This window comes from Mustela putorius, unplaced genomic scaffold (assembly GCF_011764305.1).
Source record: "Mustela putorius furo isolate JIRA1106 unplaced genomic scaffold, ASM1176430v1.1 tig00000129_pilon_pilon_pilon, whole genome shotgun sequence".
NCBI lineage: Eukaryota > Metazoa > Chordata > Mammalia > Carnivora > Mustelidae > Mustela > Mustela putorius.
This window is the reverse complement of record NW_025421290.1, coordinates 34,238,616-34,257,799: the sequence shown is the minus strand read 5'-3', so window position 1 is coordinate 34,257,799 and position 19,184 is coordinate 34,238,616. Positions and strand designations below refer to the sequence as shown.

The following is a 19,184-nucleotide window of genomic DNA, read 5'->3' as shown; positions in this document are numbered from 1 at the left end:
TTCCAAACCCCTAAAGCTCTTCCTTTACTGGAAGAGAGAATCCTATAGCAGAAAGCAGGGGAGTGAGGAGCAGGGCATGCCTGGGGGATAAAGTGGATTTTATTTATATTTATTCGAGTCTGTGGTTTTCTAAACCCCAGAACTATAATAATGCCATCATCAGAAAAACATTTGCCAGGGGGTACGGGGAGGGCCCTTTGGGCAAAAGAGAAAGTATTCTCTAAAATGTAGCATCTTTATGAAGTTTAAAAATGCTTTCTCTTTGTTTGTATAATGTTGAGCCCTGAGAGTCTACCTTAACATTCAGAGGTTTCTGTCTCAGAAACATAACTGAAGTTTTAGAAAGCAGACCAGCTGGTTGATATTCTAAAATGTTTATATGCCAAGTATTTTCTATTTTTCCCTTTTACAGACTGAATCTCATTTCCATCCCAACAGCTTCCACCTTCTAAACTTCCCCCATTCCTCCTTCCCTCCTGGTTGACAGCTACCTATATATGTCTTCTCTAACCCCCCTTCTTTCCTACCCTTGGCCTGACCCCTCCCAAATAAGGCAGCATTTTCTACCTTGAAGGGCAGGCACATGATGAATCCTATGCCTCCAGTTACTTGGGACATTTTTCAAAGACTGACTGTGGATGTTTATTTAGAACTGTCATATGGGAGTGTCCTTTTATTTCCCGTCTTAATTTAGGGAACTGTGTACTTGTTTCTGTTTCTCTTTTGTCCTCATCTATTTTCTAATGCTGTATTTTTTTCAGTGCCTTCTGTCTTTCATATCATCATCACAGACATCTCTTTTTCACCTTCATCATCACCCAATGAGCTCAGGAATGCCGTCTCTATCTTTCACATAAGGAAAGTAGGTCCAGGATGAATTGTTCCAGGACCCGCATTGAGCATTTAGATCCATGTCTTCTGATTCCAAAGCTGTTGCCCTTCTCACAGCACTGGAGTAGAGTTTACACTCTTGAGGACTGAATGGTTCCAAAATATTTCTGTAGTATCCGATAGGCCTTCCAAAGTGCCCTATGCAGAATGCATGATTGGTGGATACTTTACTGCAAAATTTCTTTGACTTGACTTGGATTTCTACAACATTGAGTTGGAGAAATGAAGGTATTTCTTACAAAATATAACCATGTGTAAAGATCCTCAGTTTAACAGGTCTAGTATAAATTGAAATGGGTGATGATTGCCGTAGAGCCCCTCCCCAGTGCCCCTCCTCCATCCCGCCAGAGGTGGCTCTAAAGACTGTGATGAGGGGCTACACTCCCAATGAGCAGAGCTTGAATGTTACACTGACCAGCAATCAGTGCACTTAGGAGCACAGGAGGAGTCAAGAAAATGAAAATAAGCTTCTCCGGAAGTCCGGCATCTTAGATATTTCGAGGGTTTAAATGATGTTTAATGGGAACCTAATGGTTGAAGAATCTGGTAATGGGATGATAGTGTTTACCTCTAAGACTTTAGTTTGAATCTATCCAAAGAAAGAAGTAGGGTGGATTGACGACCTTGGAAATGGATCACTGAACCTCTCACCTCTAGGCCAATAGAGTAGATTGTCCCTGGGCTACATAGGCATGTTGGCAGCTACCCCGAAGACTGTTCAGTAGTCTACACGAAGTAAGTTAATGGCCGTGGTCTTCTAAGACATGGTCATGATCCACATTTTCAAAAGCACTCTCCCAAAACAAAATCATAGCAAAACTTTAAAAGCAGCAAATGAACTACCCTGAAGACTGTTCAGTAGTCTACATGAAGTAAATTAATGGCCGTGGTCTTCTAAGACATGGTCATGATCCACATTTTCAAAAGCACTCTCCCAAAACAAAATCATAGCAAAACTTTAAAAGCAGCAAATGAACCACGGATGGAGATACTGTGTACCACACCAAAGTATTGCTTGCTGAAAAATGTAAAAATGCCTTCATTTTTGGGTCTGGTCCTCAGCAAAACATTTATCGAGTCTGCTATATGGAAGAAGACATAGAAAATACAAATACATTTTCTGCCTTGACAATGCTTATGATCTAATTGGGAGAAAGACTCATTCTATTAAAAAAAATAAAGAAAGAATCCATGCAAACAATTTATATTAATGTTGTGTAGATATAGGAGAAGTTGTGGGATAACTAGAAGATAGACCTAGTTAATGAAAGATGGCTCTCGGAGGTCATTCATATGGAATTGCATTTAGCTCTGTACATCTTTGGAGCTGGATAGGGAAGCTGGACTCTTGGCAGAGGGAAGTCTCTTCTCTATATAGGAAAGAGTACCTCATTCAATTTTGGGCTAAGCCAGGCCTAGGAGAGCTATCTTGTCTTTGTATCATTTACTGTATTAATGATCTTTAATGTCCAACCAATGTCCAGCTCCATTGCCTGGAGCTCATGTTGACTCTAGAAGCTTCCTCATGTTAATTTACTCTAAAATCCACAGTTTGCTCAGAGTCAGGTCTGTGATAGATTCACATTCCTGAGAGGCCTTCTATGAAAGTGAAGGCCCCAGGGCTGCACTGATTGCCCAGGGACTGTCTTAAGGGCTGGATTCCCATGTGACTACAGATGCCTTTTGATGAAACAGAGGGGTTTGAATTCTCTTGGGCCATCATCACTTCATAATACAGCGGGTCAGAGAAACCAGCTTTTGGATAGGTTAAGTTTTAAGGTCTTATTCAAACACGTGCACACACTTATGTGGTCATAAATACACACACAACTCTATTTCTCTAGCACTGTGCTCCTTAGCCATTTGGATGAAATCATGTAGCATCTTTATGTCAATGAATAAAATTGTAGTGCATCCATAAAGAAGGGAGAGAAGAAAGAATGTTTGTGCCCTTTAAATGCCATAATATAAACACTTGTTCATATTGTGTATGGATTTATTATAACCTCAGTGGGTAATTTGTGTATCTAAAGCTGTGGCTGTCTCCCAGATGGCGCCCAGGGCCTACTGTACCTTCGGGAAGTGATGACTGCCTAGTGTCTTAGGGGCATTTTCCCCACTTGGCTAAAACTTACTCACTTTGCGGTTTGGTAGGATTACAAAATTCAAGCAAATTAAAATAAAAAGCTGTGTTTCCTAATTATTCTGTTAAAAGAGCATGCAGCTTTGAAATAACTCTCAATGTCGGTATGTTGGACACTTTTCCAAAGGCATGAGTCAGCTCCCTGTGTCATGCTTTCAAGTCTCCTGTTTGGGTCACCTTTACTACTCTCACCCAGGGCCAAGGGAAAGTGTTGTCTTTTTATGCCTCTGCTCCATTGTCCCGATGATGACTTCCCCTGCAGTGGCTTTGACGCTGGTGTGGAAGTCAGCAGGCCCGCTTTCTCCTGATGTGTTGTAGCTGTTTAAACCTCACTTTTTTTCTTCCCTCTGTTGCTTTCATTAAGGTGGTGGGGGGTAGGTCAGAATCAGCGTTTTGAATTAGAAATGCTGATAGGATCCCAGAGGGGCTGTTACAATGGTGATAGTTGACAGGAAGGAGGACCATAAAATATCACCTGCATGAAATACCTCGCTGCAACACTATCTCCAGGACACACACACCCCGGCCTGCCTGTGTGCAGACAGGCACTGCTGATCTATTAGAGTCTGCTGGCCATTTTGTTTACGATAACTAGGAAAGGAAAAATGAGCCCCTATTTCAGGGTGTTCATCCCAAGATGATGACACAGGAGATTCTCCTTGCAGGTAAACCAAGAGAGTTCAGTTAATCACCATTTATCACTCAAGGGAGTCAAGTCTCTTGCAGATGCACCGGAGCCCTGGAGACGGACTGCTCGCTGGGTAGCAATGCGGTTCTTGTCTCTCCTTCCATCTCAGTAGTGAACTGAAGGCCTGGCATCAGAGTGATGTGTGCTGGCTTTTAGAGTCCCAAGACTTTAATGTGTACGTGATTCACTCCAGAGAACTAGAGAAATTTTCAGAAAGAAATGTCGTATCATTATAATAACTTTACAACTTCGCTTCATCGCCTCCATTACCAGACTATTCCTAGAGACCAGCATCTTTCGCCCGGAGCCTCTAATTTATTTCTCCATATCCCCAGCTGCCTACCTCCAAACAGTGCTCTGCTGAATTGATTTTAGTATCTCAACCACCCTTAATGGATCTGAGATAGATTAGTTCAGACCTAAATTGGGTGAATTTTTTATATATGTTGTTGTCTTATTAGAAATGTCTCGTATATTTTAGGTAATTCTTGAATAAGCAGGTACAGACAAGCTCCCTGTCTGACCCTCCCACTGATATTGAAGTCGTTCTCACCAAATAAACATAAACTATAGGTCAAAACCTGAAAAGAAAAAACAACAACCACAAAACAAAAACAAAGCAAAACAATTAACAGGCTAGCCGTAAGTTGTGCAAGCTTCAGTAAGAAGGGTCAGCAGACTTTTTCTGTAAAGGACCACAGAGTAAATATTTTAGGCTTTTGAGCCACAAGATCTCTGTTACGACTCTTCAGCTCTGCTATTAGAGTGCAAACACAGGCCTGGACAATATGTGAAGGAATGAGTACAGCTGCCTACCAATAAAACTTTACTTACATACATAGACAATAGCGGGACTTGGTGCATTGTTTGTTGGTCTCTATGTCAGGCCAATCTCCCTCTTACAACTTTTGCGTGTCCATTCTCCAAAGACATCATTAAAACATGCAGTAATCTGCATCGTATTTTCTGATAATCCCAAACAATAAATCTCTCAATTCTGAAACATGAATACTAATTTTTTTTTCCCCCAGATAAAAAAATGGTGTAAAAGTTTAGACTTGGAATTCATCAAGGCAAGTGACTGAGAATGCCTCACTTATTAAACCAGAAATTTTGGTTGATGCTTATTATTTACATAGATCCATTCCCCTTGAAACTATGTTAATTCAGTTTTTTTCAGAGGTATTCAAATAAGTCAATTTTAATGAGATCCTCTACATACACATTTCCTACTAAAAATTGAAATAGCACATCAAAAAAATATTATTACACTGTTTGAAACCAGAAAATCTAATATACACACCTGCCCTAATTATGTTCTAACCATACCACCCTAAGTTTTCTGTGTATTTCTCCTGCACAAGTTACGTGGCTTCCAATTTTGGATGTTAGGTCTTATCTTAATGACTTCAGGCCTTTCAAAGGCACAGGTGACACTCAAAACCTATTAAGGCTTCCTTAGGTCAAATCAAAAGGTGGACATATACTGAAATCATTCAAATGCAAAGTACCCTTAAAAGACAGGTAAATAATAAAACACTTTGGAAAATCACTAAAGGTTTCCTTACAGCCACAGACTAGTTCTAGAAAGATTGCTGGCTTTTTATTAGTCTCTCTTCCGTAGGGGAGCTGCTGATCATCCATCTTTGTGGAAACTGACTAAAATTACCTCATTGGGAGTAAAGAGTCAAGGGACTAGATGGGAATTGGGACCATAAAATTGTGCTGGGAGATGTATTGGGGCATTTTCTTAGGGGCTAATAGCAAGGAGTTAAAAGAGAAGGGGATGACATTGGGGAGACTGTGTGCTATGGTGAGTGCTGTGAATGGTGTAAGACTGATGAACCACAGACCTGTACCCCTGAAACAAACAGTACATTATAGGTTAATAATAAAGAGAGAGAGAGAGAGAGAGAGAAGGGGGTTACCAAGACCAGTCAGGGAAAGTAATGTAAGACATGTATTCCAGACCTGCCCCTTTCTGGCCACGTAAGCTGGTGTTTCCAAGTGTCCATCTGTAAAACAGGCACTGGAATACCACACAGAGTTTAGGGAGAATCCAGTTATCCAAATGCTAAGATGCACAGAGCTTATCCTGTGCTCTGAGAGCTAGATCACAGTTTTAGACCAAACGCGAAAATTTGCATGTGTGTATACACAAACATGTGCTCACATACACTCGCATAGTGTGTGCATGTAGAACATTGTATATGTGTGTATATTCCTTCATACTTCAAAGAAGGGGCACTGTGAGGAAAAATAGGTCATATATAAAAATGTTTCTAGATCAGCTTCTTTCAAGCCACACATGCTTTAGAGATAGATGTTTGTTGTGTGACTAAAGTTTTGTACTGCCTAGTGCAGAGTTTCTCAGTAGGGACTCTGTGGATGTTACAGGCTAGATATTTCTTATTTGTGTATTATTGGAGATTTAGCAGCATTCCTGGTCTTGACCCACTAGATGCCAGTAGCACACCCCACCTCTGGATGAGACCACCAAAAAAAAAATGTCTCCAGACCTTGCCAAATGTCCCTGGGCACAAAATCACTCCCAGTTGAAACCACTGCCCACGTGAAACCAAGACATAAGGAAGTGGTTCCCAGACTTTGGCAACCGTCTGAATCACTTGGAGAGCTTGTGAAAATACACATTGCTGGGCCCCACTCCAGGGTTTCTGATTCAGAGGGTCTGGTGTTAGATCCAGGAATTTATGTTTCTAACAAGTCCCCACAGGACGCTGATCCTGCTGGTCCCAGGACCACACTTTGTAAATGTATGGATGAGACGTGAGATGATCTAGAATAATATTCTTGACGATCTAAAATATATGTATTTTTTAAATATTTGAGGATTATAGTGTTGTTACTGTGAGCACGGGGCCTGAGATCTCTTTATTAAAGCCTTTGGGTAGTTCCCTCATAGCTATGGTAGAGATTTGGGGGGAAAGCAAGGCATTTATGGGAGATGTTCTGTCTGGACCAGGTTGCAGTCAGTCATCACTGCCCTGCCAGCTGTCACCTGAAGCCTGCAAGGTCTTGGTGCAACACTAGGGCTTCTATGGAAATCAACTTTAATTTTTGCTTTGCAGTCAGACTTAACTACCAAACAGTCATATCTAGCCGGTCTGACGCTGGGGGTCTGCGCATCAGAAGTGAATGTGCAGAGTGGATTTGAAGGACACGGTGACTCAGGATGCCATTTGTGACCAGTGACTATTAGAGCATTGGCTCCGACTTGCACCTTATTTACTTGCCCTGGCTGTCTTGTCCTTCCTCAACTCCCCCATTTCAGGTCAGAGTTCCCATTGTCCTGAGCTGTCATCCACGCTCCCTCTTATTTTATTTTATTTTTTTTCCTTTGCTTGGAGTTAGAGACGGAGCTGTCTTGAGCTATTTATCAGTCTTATCTCTCCTGGCCCTCTGTTAGTAATTCAGTCCATGGATCTAATCCGCTTTAATTGATTGACCTCCCACAACCACACTCCAGCACAACAAGAGGAGAAGCACAGCTGTAGGTGGAGAGGTGTAAGCAATTTTGCTGGGTGGGTGCAAAGGTCCCTGAGACCTGTGCAGATTTAGGAAAATAGAATTTGTTTCCAAGCCATTTAACATGAATTCTCTAGGGACAATCAGTACAGATTCTAGAGCGGATGATGTTGAATGGGAGACAGTCATTTTAAATAGAGTGGTATCCTATAGGATGTGTGCAAACACCTCCGACTCATTCATCATCTGTCACGCTATTTCTTTGTTCGCTATCCCCGCCACCCTCACCTCACCCCCACCATTGACGTCATTCTTATATCGTCCTTTGAAGAGCAGTTCAGAATTTGCCAGATTTTGTTCATTTCTCTTAAATTCCATTTAACACAGGTATTACTCTTGTTGCCTTTGTTGTTTGTTTGTTTGTTGTTGTTTTTCTTTATATAGATAGTTTAATGACCTCCTCGAGGTTACCTGGACAAGATGTGGAGCTTGATTGGGCTCAGGTCTTCTGATTCTAAATCACAAAGGCTTCTGGAACCTAGAGCAGACATTTTCCTTTTCTCTTGCCCTTCCTGTCACAGTACCCCTCCCCCTGCCCCCCCAGCCCCCCGCCGACCAAAGGAAGGGGCCTGGGATGATAGTGAAAGTCCACATCATCTCCAAGTTCCATAGTTGGAGTCTTGTCCGTTTGGACAATTCCTGATGGGCTTAGATGTCTTGAGAGAGAGACCTTGTCTCTTCTCTCTCTTGAATTTTCAATAGTGCACAACGGCACACAGAAAGTACACACTCCCTGCTTATTAGCTAACAATTATCTTGAGTCTAGAACAAGGAGACCTTAACATTGAAAGAAGGGACTGATGATCTTCACTGAAAGACAGTGACTGGCCATGAAAAGTGTCCATACTGTGTTGTAGTAAACACAAGACTGTTTTACCCTAGAGAACTTCAGGAAAATTTTCCCTCAGCCAAAATTATCTGAAGAATCAAAGTTATGCCTCATCTTTTTTTTTCATTGATTGCATACATAAAGCACAGTGAGATTATATGTTTTGATTAAGATTTATTGCAAAAAAAAATGGCTATGGGTGAACAATTCTCTTCATTATCATCTGCTACACAAATCCTATTTAACCTCCCATGGTATAAAAACTTACCAACACAATTTTTTTTTTTCTACCAAAACCATGCATTCTAATTCCCTATTCATTCATCCTCTTATCCATTAATTTAACAAATATTAACTGAGCACCTGTCAGTATCCCTACATTTGAGACAGACACTATTAGTTTAGGTAGACAGATTAGGCAAGTTAGGCAAACAAAGTATATAATGTGTGACGTTTACAGTGTCTTATATAAGTAACTCAACTGCAGCATGTAATACATGCGGTGCATGGTGGAAAACCCATGGATTTTAATCTTAAGTGATTCTTCTCTTAGTTGTGTGAATTCCTAATTCTCTGAATCTCCATCTTTTTAGTCTATAATATCTGGAGGGTAATTGTAAGAATTCAAAAATTGTTCTATCGGGCTCCTGGGTGGCTCAGTGGATTAAGCCGCTGCCTTCGGCTCAGGTCATGATCTTAGGGTCCTGGGATCGAGTCCCACATCGGGCTCTCTGCTCAGCAGGGAGCCTGCTTCTCCCTCTCTCTCTCTGCCTGCCTCTCTGCCTACTTGTGATCTCTCTCTGTCAAATAAATAAGTAAATTCTTTTAAAAAATTGTTCTATCAAAAAGTACCTTCCACGCACCCACCCATTCTTCACCATAGTCTGGGTTATGTTGCATAACAAGCAGATTCAAGATTTGGTGGCATAAAACAATCAAGCTTTGTTTCTCATTTTCCATGTCCATTGTGAGTTGGCTTGTTGCCATCTTCCCTCAATGACCCAGGCTGACAAAGAGGCCACTGCCAGAGATTTGCTGGGCACAGTGGTTGAGAACCAATGGGAGAACTCAAACCAGCGGTTTAATGTGTGGCTCAGGAGTGACACCTAATTTATTGGTTACCACTGGTTTCTTGGCCCTGCACATCACAAGGGGACCTAGAAATCTTCTCTTAGTATGAGCCGATTATGGGGGGACAGTAATGCTGTCACTGACTGTTATTTACTGCGACCCAGACTTTGGAACAGGTATGCCAGACCTGGCAGTGTCTGGCCCCAAGAGGGATCACATACCTATTGTTCTTCCTGTATGACTGCCTAGCCCTGAACTCACAGATTTCGTTCGAAGCCTGGAAGCCAGGATATTGAGAACTGCTTCCTTTGCACATCTCCCGGGCATACCTTTGAGAGTCCTAGGTCTGTTTCTGTCAGCTTCAATTGTCTAAACTAGAGGATGGTGCTTTTTGCCTTCCCTGGGGGCACTGCGGAATGAATGAAGAGATTACCTGTGGGGAGGTCTTCATTCCTGAGGATTTTTCTTGCCCTTGTGCATCTCTGCTCCTGAATTTTGAGCTTGGTGTTGGTAGGATCTCCTGGGTCACCTCCACAGCAATAATATAACGTGGCTGATGGAAGATCAGAGAGCTGGAGCCAGACTAATTTGAGGAACCAGGTGGGCTTGTAAACCGTTATTATTGATGAAGAATGACTTACTGGCTATTTACAGACAGCCGTTTTCCTGTTCAGTCTTGTTTTGTGTGTGTGTGTGTGTGTGTGTGTGTGTTTTAACAGACTTTTTTTTTTTTTATTGCACTTGAGGATTCTTTGGTAATGTCTTCTGATTTACCACTTGTCTGTGTTTTTAATATCAAGGAGGAACATAGATTGAAGTGATTGCCTTTGGTAGCAACTTTAGTGGTGATGGGTGTGGAGTTACTAAAATTTATAGGCATGCTGGTTTTGCAGCCACACTTCGCTTGCGTTGGACGGGCTTATAAAAGACACCGAGGAATGCGAAGAGAGAGCAGCTACCAAATTGTGACAGGAAATCAACCATGCAGATGTTTTTTTTTAATGTTCTGTTTGCTAAAATTCACATTTATGTTTACAATATTTCTTGATGACACTGTCGCCCAATAGCCGGCCCTTAGCGCGCACCACCACTTTCATCTATACTGATGAGGGGAGAGAAGGGGAGAAGATGACTGACATTTATTGAAGTCCCAAAGTATGGGCAGCCACGTGCCGGGTGTTTCACACCCATGTATTCTCCTCAAATCCTCGCAACAAGCTCCAAAGGTAGCAATTCACCTTTCTCTTCTTCCCCAGCTCCCTTTATAGTGGGGAAGTTGGAAGTTAAATAACCTGCCCAAGGTCACATAACTCTCAGAGCCAGAGAGAGGCATTATTTGAACCATGCCATGCTGAAACCATGTTTATCCTATTGAACAAATTAACTTCCCCAGCACTCACAGGGTGTGACATGTCATCAGTCAAATGTTTGGATTGTTCCTTCTCCTGACCTCATTTATTTGAATAATATTTTATTACTTGTCAAGTGTGTCATGTTCATCATTGTAATCGTATCACTTTAGCCTTAGAACAGCCCTAGGAAGTCTGGAAAGCTGGTGTCCTGTCCCCACCGTACAATACTAAAAAGGGGTTTGGAAAAGTTAGGTCACTTTCCCAAAAGGTCAGCTGGGGCTGTCTCCAAAGCCAACACTCTTTATCCCTCAAATCACTCCTCTCCAAACGCACGAGCCAGCAGAGTTCATTTTCATGGCAGCTGGGCGTGATGAATTCAATCCTAGGCAACTATATGGGTACTTGCTACACTACTTGTAATGAACGGAGACAAAGCAGTTAGCCACAGATTACAATGCCAGTGTGGTCCCATGACAAATGACAAGGAGGTTGCAGTAATGAAATCTTATTACCGCAAGTAAAGGGAGCACATCTGAGGTCTAGCACAGCCGCTGTTACCACCGTGGGGGAACACGATGGGGCATCTGGGTAAGGGTCTCCACGGACATTGGCGGGAGCTCTTGCGGGATTAAGACGATCTCTCTGAAGCCTTGATTACAGTGGCAAATGTGTGGTGCCTCCGATAAGGACCAAATATTTATTCTGGCAGAGATTAAATCTTTTCTTCCCTCAAATCTATTATGGATCTTGCAGAAAATCTGCCCAAGAACATATCTCGCTGATCAGCCAACTCACTGAGCCAGAACTGTACTGTGCCGCTGCTGTGGCTGAAAAGCTGCAGAATGCTGGTTTAGAGGTCTCCTCTCCACCCCTGATTAATTAGTGACTCAGAGGTGAATTGAATCACCAGCAGCCCTTTCCGTGCGCCCAGGATTTATATAGTGGTTTCTCATTGAAGAACAGTGGTGCAATAAACAGCCCACGTTTGTGGGGTGGGCAAAGGAGTAATGGTGTCTACACTTATGGCTTCTTAACTCCTCTGGTTCTCTCATTCCGCTAAACAGGTTATGACTCAGGTTACTATAACCTTGCTTATTTAGGCATAAGGATGAGTAGTTTCTAACATGTATGCACCTACCCTTAGAAAAGGAGGCCGGTGCTTTAAGTAGGGGAAAGCAGAAAAATCACAGTATCATTTCTGAATTTTTAGAGAATGAAGGAGAAAGAATAAAATGATCCATCACAGTATTAATTATGGGCATGAAAGATGCAAAAGAACCCATCATCAATTTCATTTCTCCATTTTAATGCAGGTGCTTTGTTCAGCGCTGGAGATGGAGATGTAGGGGGTGGGGGGAAAAGCACCCTGAGAACACAGTGTCCCAATAAACAGGGATTTACAAAATCATAAGTACATTTAGTCCCCATTTGGGAGGGTACCTGGATTCCTTTTCGCGGAGAACAGAACATGGGGATTGCACACATCGTTCTACATTGTGTGCTGTGCGATCTGAACACAAAGGCAAGGGCAATGTCCACCCCATATCACAGCTATCCCTGCATGTTGAAAGCCGCCTTTCTTAGTCACCTTAGATGGGCTAATTTCTAAAATCAAGACTCCTAGGTACTTGTCCACTCTTCTATCAGGAATAAGATGTGTTCACCTCCTAAAGGAAAATTGGCAAGATGAAGAAAGCCTGCCTTTTGAAAAAAGAAGTGAAGTGTACCAAAGTATCTGGAACCCAATGCCTAAAATCTCACCAGAAGTCTTAATTTACTAACTTGAAGCACAACAAGTGCTATGTTTTGAATGGATTTTTGTTTATAAATGAATGGACCCAATTACTAAATCTGAGTTTCCATGAAATCCTTCCTACACTTCGTTTATGTGCCTTCTGCACTTCTTTTTTCATACGCTTCCTTTTCTTACCCTTTCCTCCCTCCTCCTCCTCTTGCCTGTCCTCCTCCCCCTCCACCTTTTTATTCTCCTTCTACCTCTTGGAAAAGAACAGAGAGGAGAACAGAGACTGTGCGGACAAAGAGAACGTCAGGGTTACCGCTAAATTTCACTGTCCTTAAATGTTCAACCTGTTGCCAATAAGTCAGACAACTAGAAAAACGGAGGAAGATGTCTCCTCCTGCCCCAGCCCATCCCCCCTGATGTGCCGTGCGCTGTGATACCTTCTGGGAGATTGACAGAGATGGATTAAATCTGACCAGTAAGCTTACTTCCGTTTTGTGTCTCATTGTGAATACTATTTCCAACTCTTAGTCGTAACCAATGACTAGAGGAGAAAAGTAAGAATTTTAATAGCATTATTCATGTTTCAGTGTTTCTGGCACTTCTCGGGAAGCAGATGATGCCGTCGCCTCTACCTTTCCCATCATCATCACCTCCATTGCCAGAGTGTTTCTCTTCTGGAATTCATTGTATTTTCCTTCCCAGAAGTCTTTTTGGGGGGAGCCGTTGAGGTTCTCATTTGCTATGTAGTGTACAGCTGCTGAATATCAAATCCCTCTTGGGATGAGCCTTAGGAATAAGGGCACACATGTGAGAAGAGTACCAGTCATCTTACCCTTACCAGCTCGGTTTCACTGGCCTCTCCTAAGGATACGTTTCCTATGGGTTTGAGACTTAACACGGTGTGTCCTCAGGTGTTGATCTAGAATGCTAGCCTCTATGCTGTTGCCTGCTCATCATGCATTGTACCCCTCCCCCCTTGGCCTTGATCACCGCCCCCCCCGAAATGCACAAGTATGCTTATATTTCCTCTTTAGTCCTAAATCCAAACTGCGAGGTGATCTAGGCTCCAGTGTCTAATTACCTCCCCTAGAAAACAGGCTTCGTTCCTCTCACAGAAATGTACTTTGCAGTGTCACTGCCCAGCTCTTACGTGGTTCTGTGGTTTCCAGCTTTGATATCTGTGGAGAGCAATCAAATGATGTAACCTGTGCAAGGGCAGCCCGTGAGAGCAATCTGGGTGGCTTTATACCATTGGCTTTTATGCTGCAGATGAAAGCCCACGGAGAAATGTAGGCTACTATTGTTCCCTTCATGCAGACAGCTCCCTCTGGGTATCTACAGGTTTCCTGCCAGTTGGAGGATCCACTTTAAAGAGAACACTTTGCGGTTGGTGCTAACTATGCTTTTTGTGTTTCCTTATCCTAGGAACAGGGGAAAATTGGAGTCGTCTTCAATATTGGCACCGTTGACATCTCTATCAAGGAGGAGAGAACCCCCGTCAATGACGGTAAATATCACGTGGTGCGCTTCACCAGGAACGGCGGCAACGCCACACTCCAGGTGGACAACTGGCCGGTGAATGAACATTACCCCACAGGTACGTGTTGTGCACTCCGTGATTACGCGCTCTCTTCGGCTCTCCCATTCTTACTCCTAAGTGGCAACTTTTTCATGACTGTCCCTATATCATAAAACACTGATCACTAAGCCCATCAATCATGTTTTTTTTTGTTTTGTTTTGTTTTTGTTTGTATGAGAAGAGTTATCACGTCAGGGCTTGGTTCGGTGTAGGGAGCTTCTGGAGACTTACTAACTATGCACTGGACGCTTTTCGTCAACCTGACATACTACCCAACTGGCTCATACTAAAGACAATGGCCTTAGGTTTTCCAGGGTGTTGCAGGTGATGACCAGGGGAGGGATGGGGTGCCATCTCCATCGTGAGCTACTGTTGATGATCACAGAATAATCCATTTTTTAAAAATCTGGACTCTATGGTACCGTTTAGGCAGGCGAGGTTGAAGGTACAGATGGTCAGAGATTTCAGAAAGACTGTAAAAGGAAGTTTACTAAAACTTAAAGTGATGAATATCAAGTCAGGGTAACGATGAGAAAAAAATGAAGAGTGAGGTTTCATTCATTTGGTTGACTTGGCCAATTTTTCCTTTCATTAACGCTAAGCCTGCTTTGCTATTCAGAGATTAGTCCTAGTAGGCATTTTAATAGCAAGCATGCTGGTGTGGGAGGGAGAGGGGTTAATCATCTGTTTAAATTTTATGGTCAAGGAGCATTTGCCAAACTCCCAGAGCCAGATGGCCAAATCAAGGGCAATGGGAGGACAGGTTTCCTTCTTTTAAAGAGATCATTCAGATCATCCTTTAGCGTTCCCTCTTATATCTCACCTCTCCTAGCAAGAGAGTCCTGAACCCTCATCATCAAAGTTCCAGGAAAGGAAGGGAAAATACTTTGGCTGAGGGCCTTTGTTCCACAATGGCATTGTCACTTGGTGGATGCAAGAGGCTAGCTCAGAATATGGAACTTTTCACTAATGTTCACTCTCTCTCTCCTACGCTTCAAATTCCCCATAATTCCCTTACTGCCTGCCGTCCTCTCACTTCCTTAATAGTGAAGTAGGCGCAGGGATAAGGGAGCCCAAAGCACATTTTCAGAAGTTTTTAAGAGCTGTTTAGCTAATTATCATCACATTTGGGAGAAATACAGAAAGTAAATTTGTCTATTTGTGGCCCAAGAATTTTGAATGACCCGAAGGCTATCATTTTCACGCCTAATTCAGCATTAATTTTCTTTAAAAGCCAATCAGAAGTAATGGTGCTACTACTCACTCCCCCTCCCCCACCCCCAAATAGCCAGTCTTCCTGTGACTGGTTTAAGGATTATAGGAGCATCTACAAAAAGCATACAAGACTCCCAAGCTATTGATATGAAAAGCCCCGCCTACCCATTTATCTACCATCTCAGTATCCACACAATATCCAGCTCAGCCTTTGCTGGGAGTCTCTTGTCATACACTTAGTACTTCTCAGATTAAGGCACAAAAATGACCTTATACGTTTATCTATGAGCCTTTGAAGACAGCCAGAGGTGTTAGCAGCGGCTATGAATTCTTATCATCATCCAAATTCTTTAGGCACTAATAGACCTGATTTTTAAATGTTTTGTGCTTACACTCTGAGAGATGGGTGGACACGGGAATCCAAATAGCCTGAGATCTGAAAAGCTGTTCATCTGCTTATCAGAAAATTCGCTCTCCATGCGTGTTATCACTGGCCCCGCTAATGCTGCTGTAGGGTTGGTTGTTTCTATTAGGAATTTCAGAGATTTCTAAATTGATGTTAACCACTTGCCCTGAGCCAATATAGAACCCATGAGTTTGCTGAAGACTCTTTAATGGTCATTTAAAAACCACAGTAAGAAAACCAGTGACCCTGGCTGTGTGCCTGTCTCTTTATATCTTTGGTTCCAGATTATGGGTTGCTAGCTATGTTTTCAAAACAGAGTAAACTTTTCTTGAATGGCATTGCTTACCATTGAAAGCGATTACTAGTAGCTACTGGTAACCGTTACTTAGGAATAATAAGTATTATCACGACCGAGCACAAGGCAATAGAGCGGTTGTAAGTGTGGGCTTTGGAATCATCTGGCTGGAGTTGGTGCCCTCAGCTGTGAGTCTAAGGCAGCCTGAGTTAAAACCTCGAAGGGCCCTGAGCACTGAATTATTTGGTGTCTCTCCCCGTATGCAATTCAGCAGTATACCATAAAATAAGTGTAAGAATTTCTAATACTCTTGATTTGGGGGATGATCACTGTGATGCTTCAGAAATAGTATTCTATTCTTTCGCCCCACATTCTCCTCTTTTACTCTGTTTTCTTGCTTCTCTAAGTGTGTATTCTTCCTATGTGTCGATCCAGTGTCCCCTCAATAACTTTAAGCAAGCTGCTTAACCTCTGAGCCTCTGTTTACTGGTCTATAAAATGGGATTGTGTTAATACTTACTTTCCAGGGCTAATGTGCAGATTGAGTGAATGTATATAAAATGTTAGTTAAGTCAGAGAGTGACCAAATATTTAGGTAGCATTGTTTTACTATGATGTCTTCACTCATACAATTTTCTTCACTGTGGCCATTAAATAGCCCACAAATTAGGTAGGTTTGACATTCTTGTTCTCCATTTCAAATTTAAAAAGAGACCCAGGAAGATGCTATGATTTTCCTAAGGTCACATAGTAAATGTGGGACAGGACTAAGACCATGTTCTCCTGTTCTCAACTGGACACAATTTCCACTCTTGTTCCCACAAAAATTGGGGGATGTTTTGAAAAATGCATGGGTAGAAATGAACATCTCTCTTCTTATGTCATTTTAAACTTACTCCTTTTATTTAAAGTGTCCTAATACACAGGTCAGTACCAATAACCATACAAAGGTGGTTATTATGAGGTGTGGAGTCGAAAATCCTTTTAAAAAGAAAAGGTTTTTTAGCTGTGCTAAAAGGCTCCTTTGTAATACGCCCAAGCTGTCCTCCTGACAACAATAGCAATGTGCTTCCATGAGGCGATTCAAAGAATACTGAGTATTTGAACTAGTAATCATCATACTTCATTGCCTGGACTGAAAAGTGGTAAATGGAATGTCCAACATTCTAGTTTTATTTCTAGTTTTCTTTTTTTTTTAACGGGTAAACATTCACTTGGAACAATCTAGTTTTAAAAATTTATATTTTTATTTTTGAGAAAGCGTGAGAGAGAACAAGAGTGGAGAGCCGTGAGGCCAGGTCAAGGGGCAGAAGGAGAGGGAGAGAGAGAGAATCTTACATAAGCTCCATGCCCAGCGCAGTGCCCGACTTGGGGCTCCTGAAGCTCATAACTCTGAGATCATGACCTGTGCTGGAATCAAGAGTTGGACTCTTCACCAACTGAACCACCCAGGCACCCCCAATCTAGTTTTATATTCCACTCTTCCAAGACTTCTTGGGAGTGGTCACCTTTTGATCTTTGGATACCTTATTTTCTCTCCCTCCTGCCTCCCTGCGCTACTGAAAGGATCCACTTAACTAAATTTAAAGCATCATTAGAGCAATCTGGCAATGTTTGATTTATATTAAACCATAAGATTAAAATACCCCCTGTATCTGGGCATCAGAGAACAAAGACATCTGGTTGGGCAAGCTTGACACAATTTCTGCAAAAGGGATGTATCCTTTTTCCACGCTACCCTCTTTTATTGATAGTGATAAGTATAGAAACTCTCTAAAGGAGTTCAGTTGTGCTACTTGTCTATTGCTAATGTTTAAACAGTTAAAAAGTACGGAGGAGTTCGTACAGAATATTTGCGTAAGTTAGCTCATTTTGAGGGCATGTTCTTAAAGAACCGTTCCCGCTCAACAGGCCCTGTGTATCAGGATGATGAATGGGTCAACTCCAGAATCTTCTCCTCTCCTGGACACTCATAGGATTTTATGTGACTCTCCTGAAGCATCCCAGTGTGACATATTTAGAAAGCAGCTGGGCCCAGGGCAGGCAGCATTGGCTTTTTGTGAATCAGGATGGATCCAAAAGAAAAGTAGTTCTATAGCTATTGGGATCTTATATCACTTAATACTGGGTATAGAACGCAAAAGCAACTTCTTTCTTTGAACCTGAAAATAGAAAGCCTACGGAGCAGGAGAGGGAGGTAAAAGCAGAATCAGCCCAGAGCTGGCATCCAGGCACAGACAAATGTTCCTTATGAAGCCTCTGATTACTGTCTTGACACAATGCAGTGGTGGTGACAAGGGAGGGGAGGTGAAAGGCATCTTAAACATGAGGAGTTAATTTTAGCCCCAGCTCTAGGTCCCCTGGGAGGCTGAGCTGACTAGGATTGTTCAAGAGCCTGTCTACCATGCCTGGGTGGCTGGCTGTGTCACTAGGCCTACTGGAACCCTGAGTGTGGAGGGGAAAGAGGCTTTTTGGGTCAGAGACGGGCTTCCTGGAAAATGAAGGCTGACGAGCAGCTCTGATGTGCAAGACTTTCCATCTTCCCACTGCAGACGGTGCTGAGGAGAGCAGGGTCTCAATGGTTTTTTTTTTTTTTTTTCTTTTTTTCTTGGTATTGCATACCAACTCATTTGAAGAGCTCTTTATTGGATTCCCCTTTTTTTTCAGTCAATAAAATGCCCCTGATGACCTGAGCTTCAATGCTATCCGACCATCCAGCTCAGAACATGAAAAGGATGGAGAAGTGGCTCTCCTTCTAAGACAAGTCAATTAGAAAACTCCTTATATTTGAAGGTGTCCAATCCCATAGAATCTTATCTTTATAGGTATTAAAAGCAAAAACATTGCTATTGTGCTTAGTGATGTCGCAAGTGAAATAAGAGAGGTTTCCTTGTCCACATCTCATCTTAGATTACTGAGATTTTGAAGGGTTAAAAACAAGTCCCTGTACTTGACATGATGCTGAAATTTCTCCTGTATTGGGTTTTCATTAATTCCTACCCAGGAGGTTTTCGTTCCTTTTTCTTTCTGTCTTTGCCTGCAAACATTTGAGGCCTTGCCAGATTTGAAGCCCACATTAAAACAAGCCCCATCTACTTGCTCATTCATCCGTTCACAACTAGTGTTACTTTCAGTTCAACTGGAGGAAGGAAAAAAAAAAGGGGGATAAAAACCGCAACATAGATAGTGACGCCTGCACGGGGAATAACAAATAAAATACGATCAAGAGAGAGCTGTATTTGAACCTGACTGTAGAGACTGTAGAGATACAATGGCAACGAGAGAAAGGATTGCTTAATGAATGTGTTGGAGCATGGCGCGGTACATTTTGAAACCATCTTATAAATAAGTTCTTCGAACATTGGGTCACAGAATGTATCAGTTAATCAATCAAACTAGGGCATCCCTAGGATTCTGACTGCTAA

The 19,184-nt window shown here is 42.3% G+C and overlaps 1 protein-coding gene across 29 annotated transcripts in view; it reads left to right on the top strand.

The window, feature by feature from the left end:
• NRXN3 (neurexin 3) overlaps positions 1–19,184 on the top strand; it is a 1,565,929-nt gene that overhangs the window by 1,365,977 nt on the left and 180,768 nt on the right. For all 29 annotated transcript variants that reach the window (XM_045074603.1, XM_045074593.1, XM_045074604.1 and 26 more), the window contains one exon: positions 13,690–13,861. In XM_045074603.1, coding sequence (XP_044930538.1) covers positions 13,690–13,861 — 172 coding nt within the window. The remainder of the gene's footprint in view (positions 1–13,689; positions 13,862–19,184) is intronic.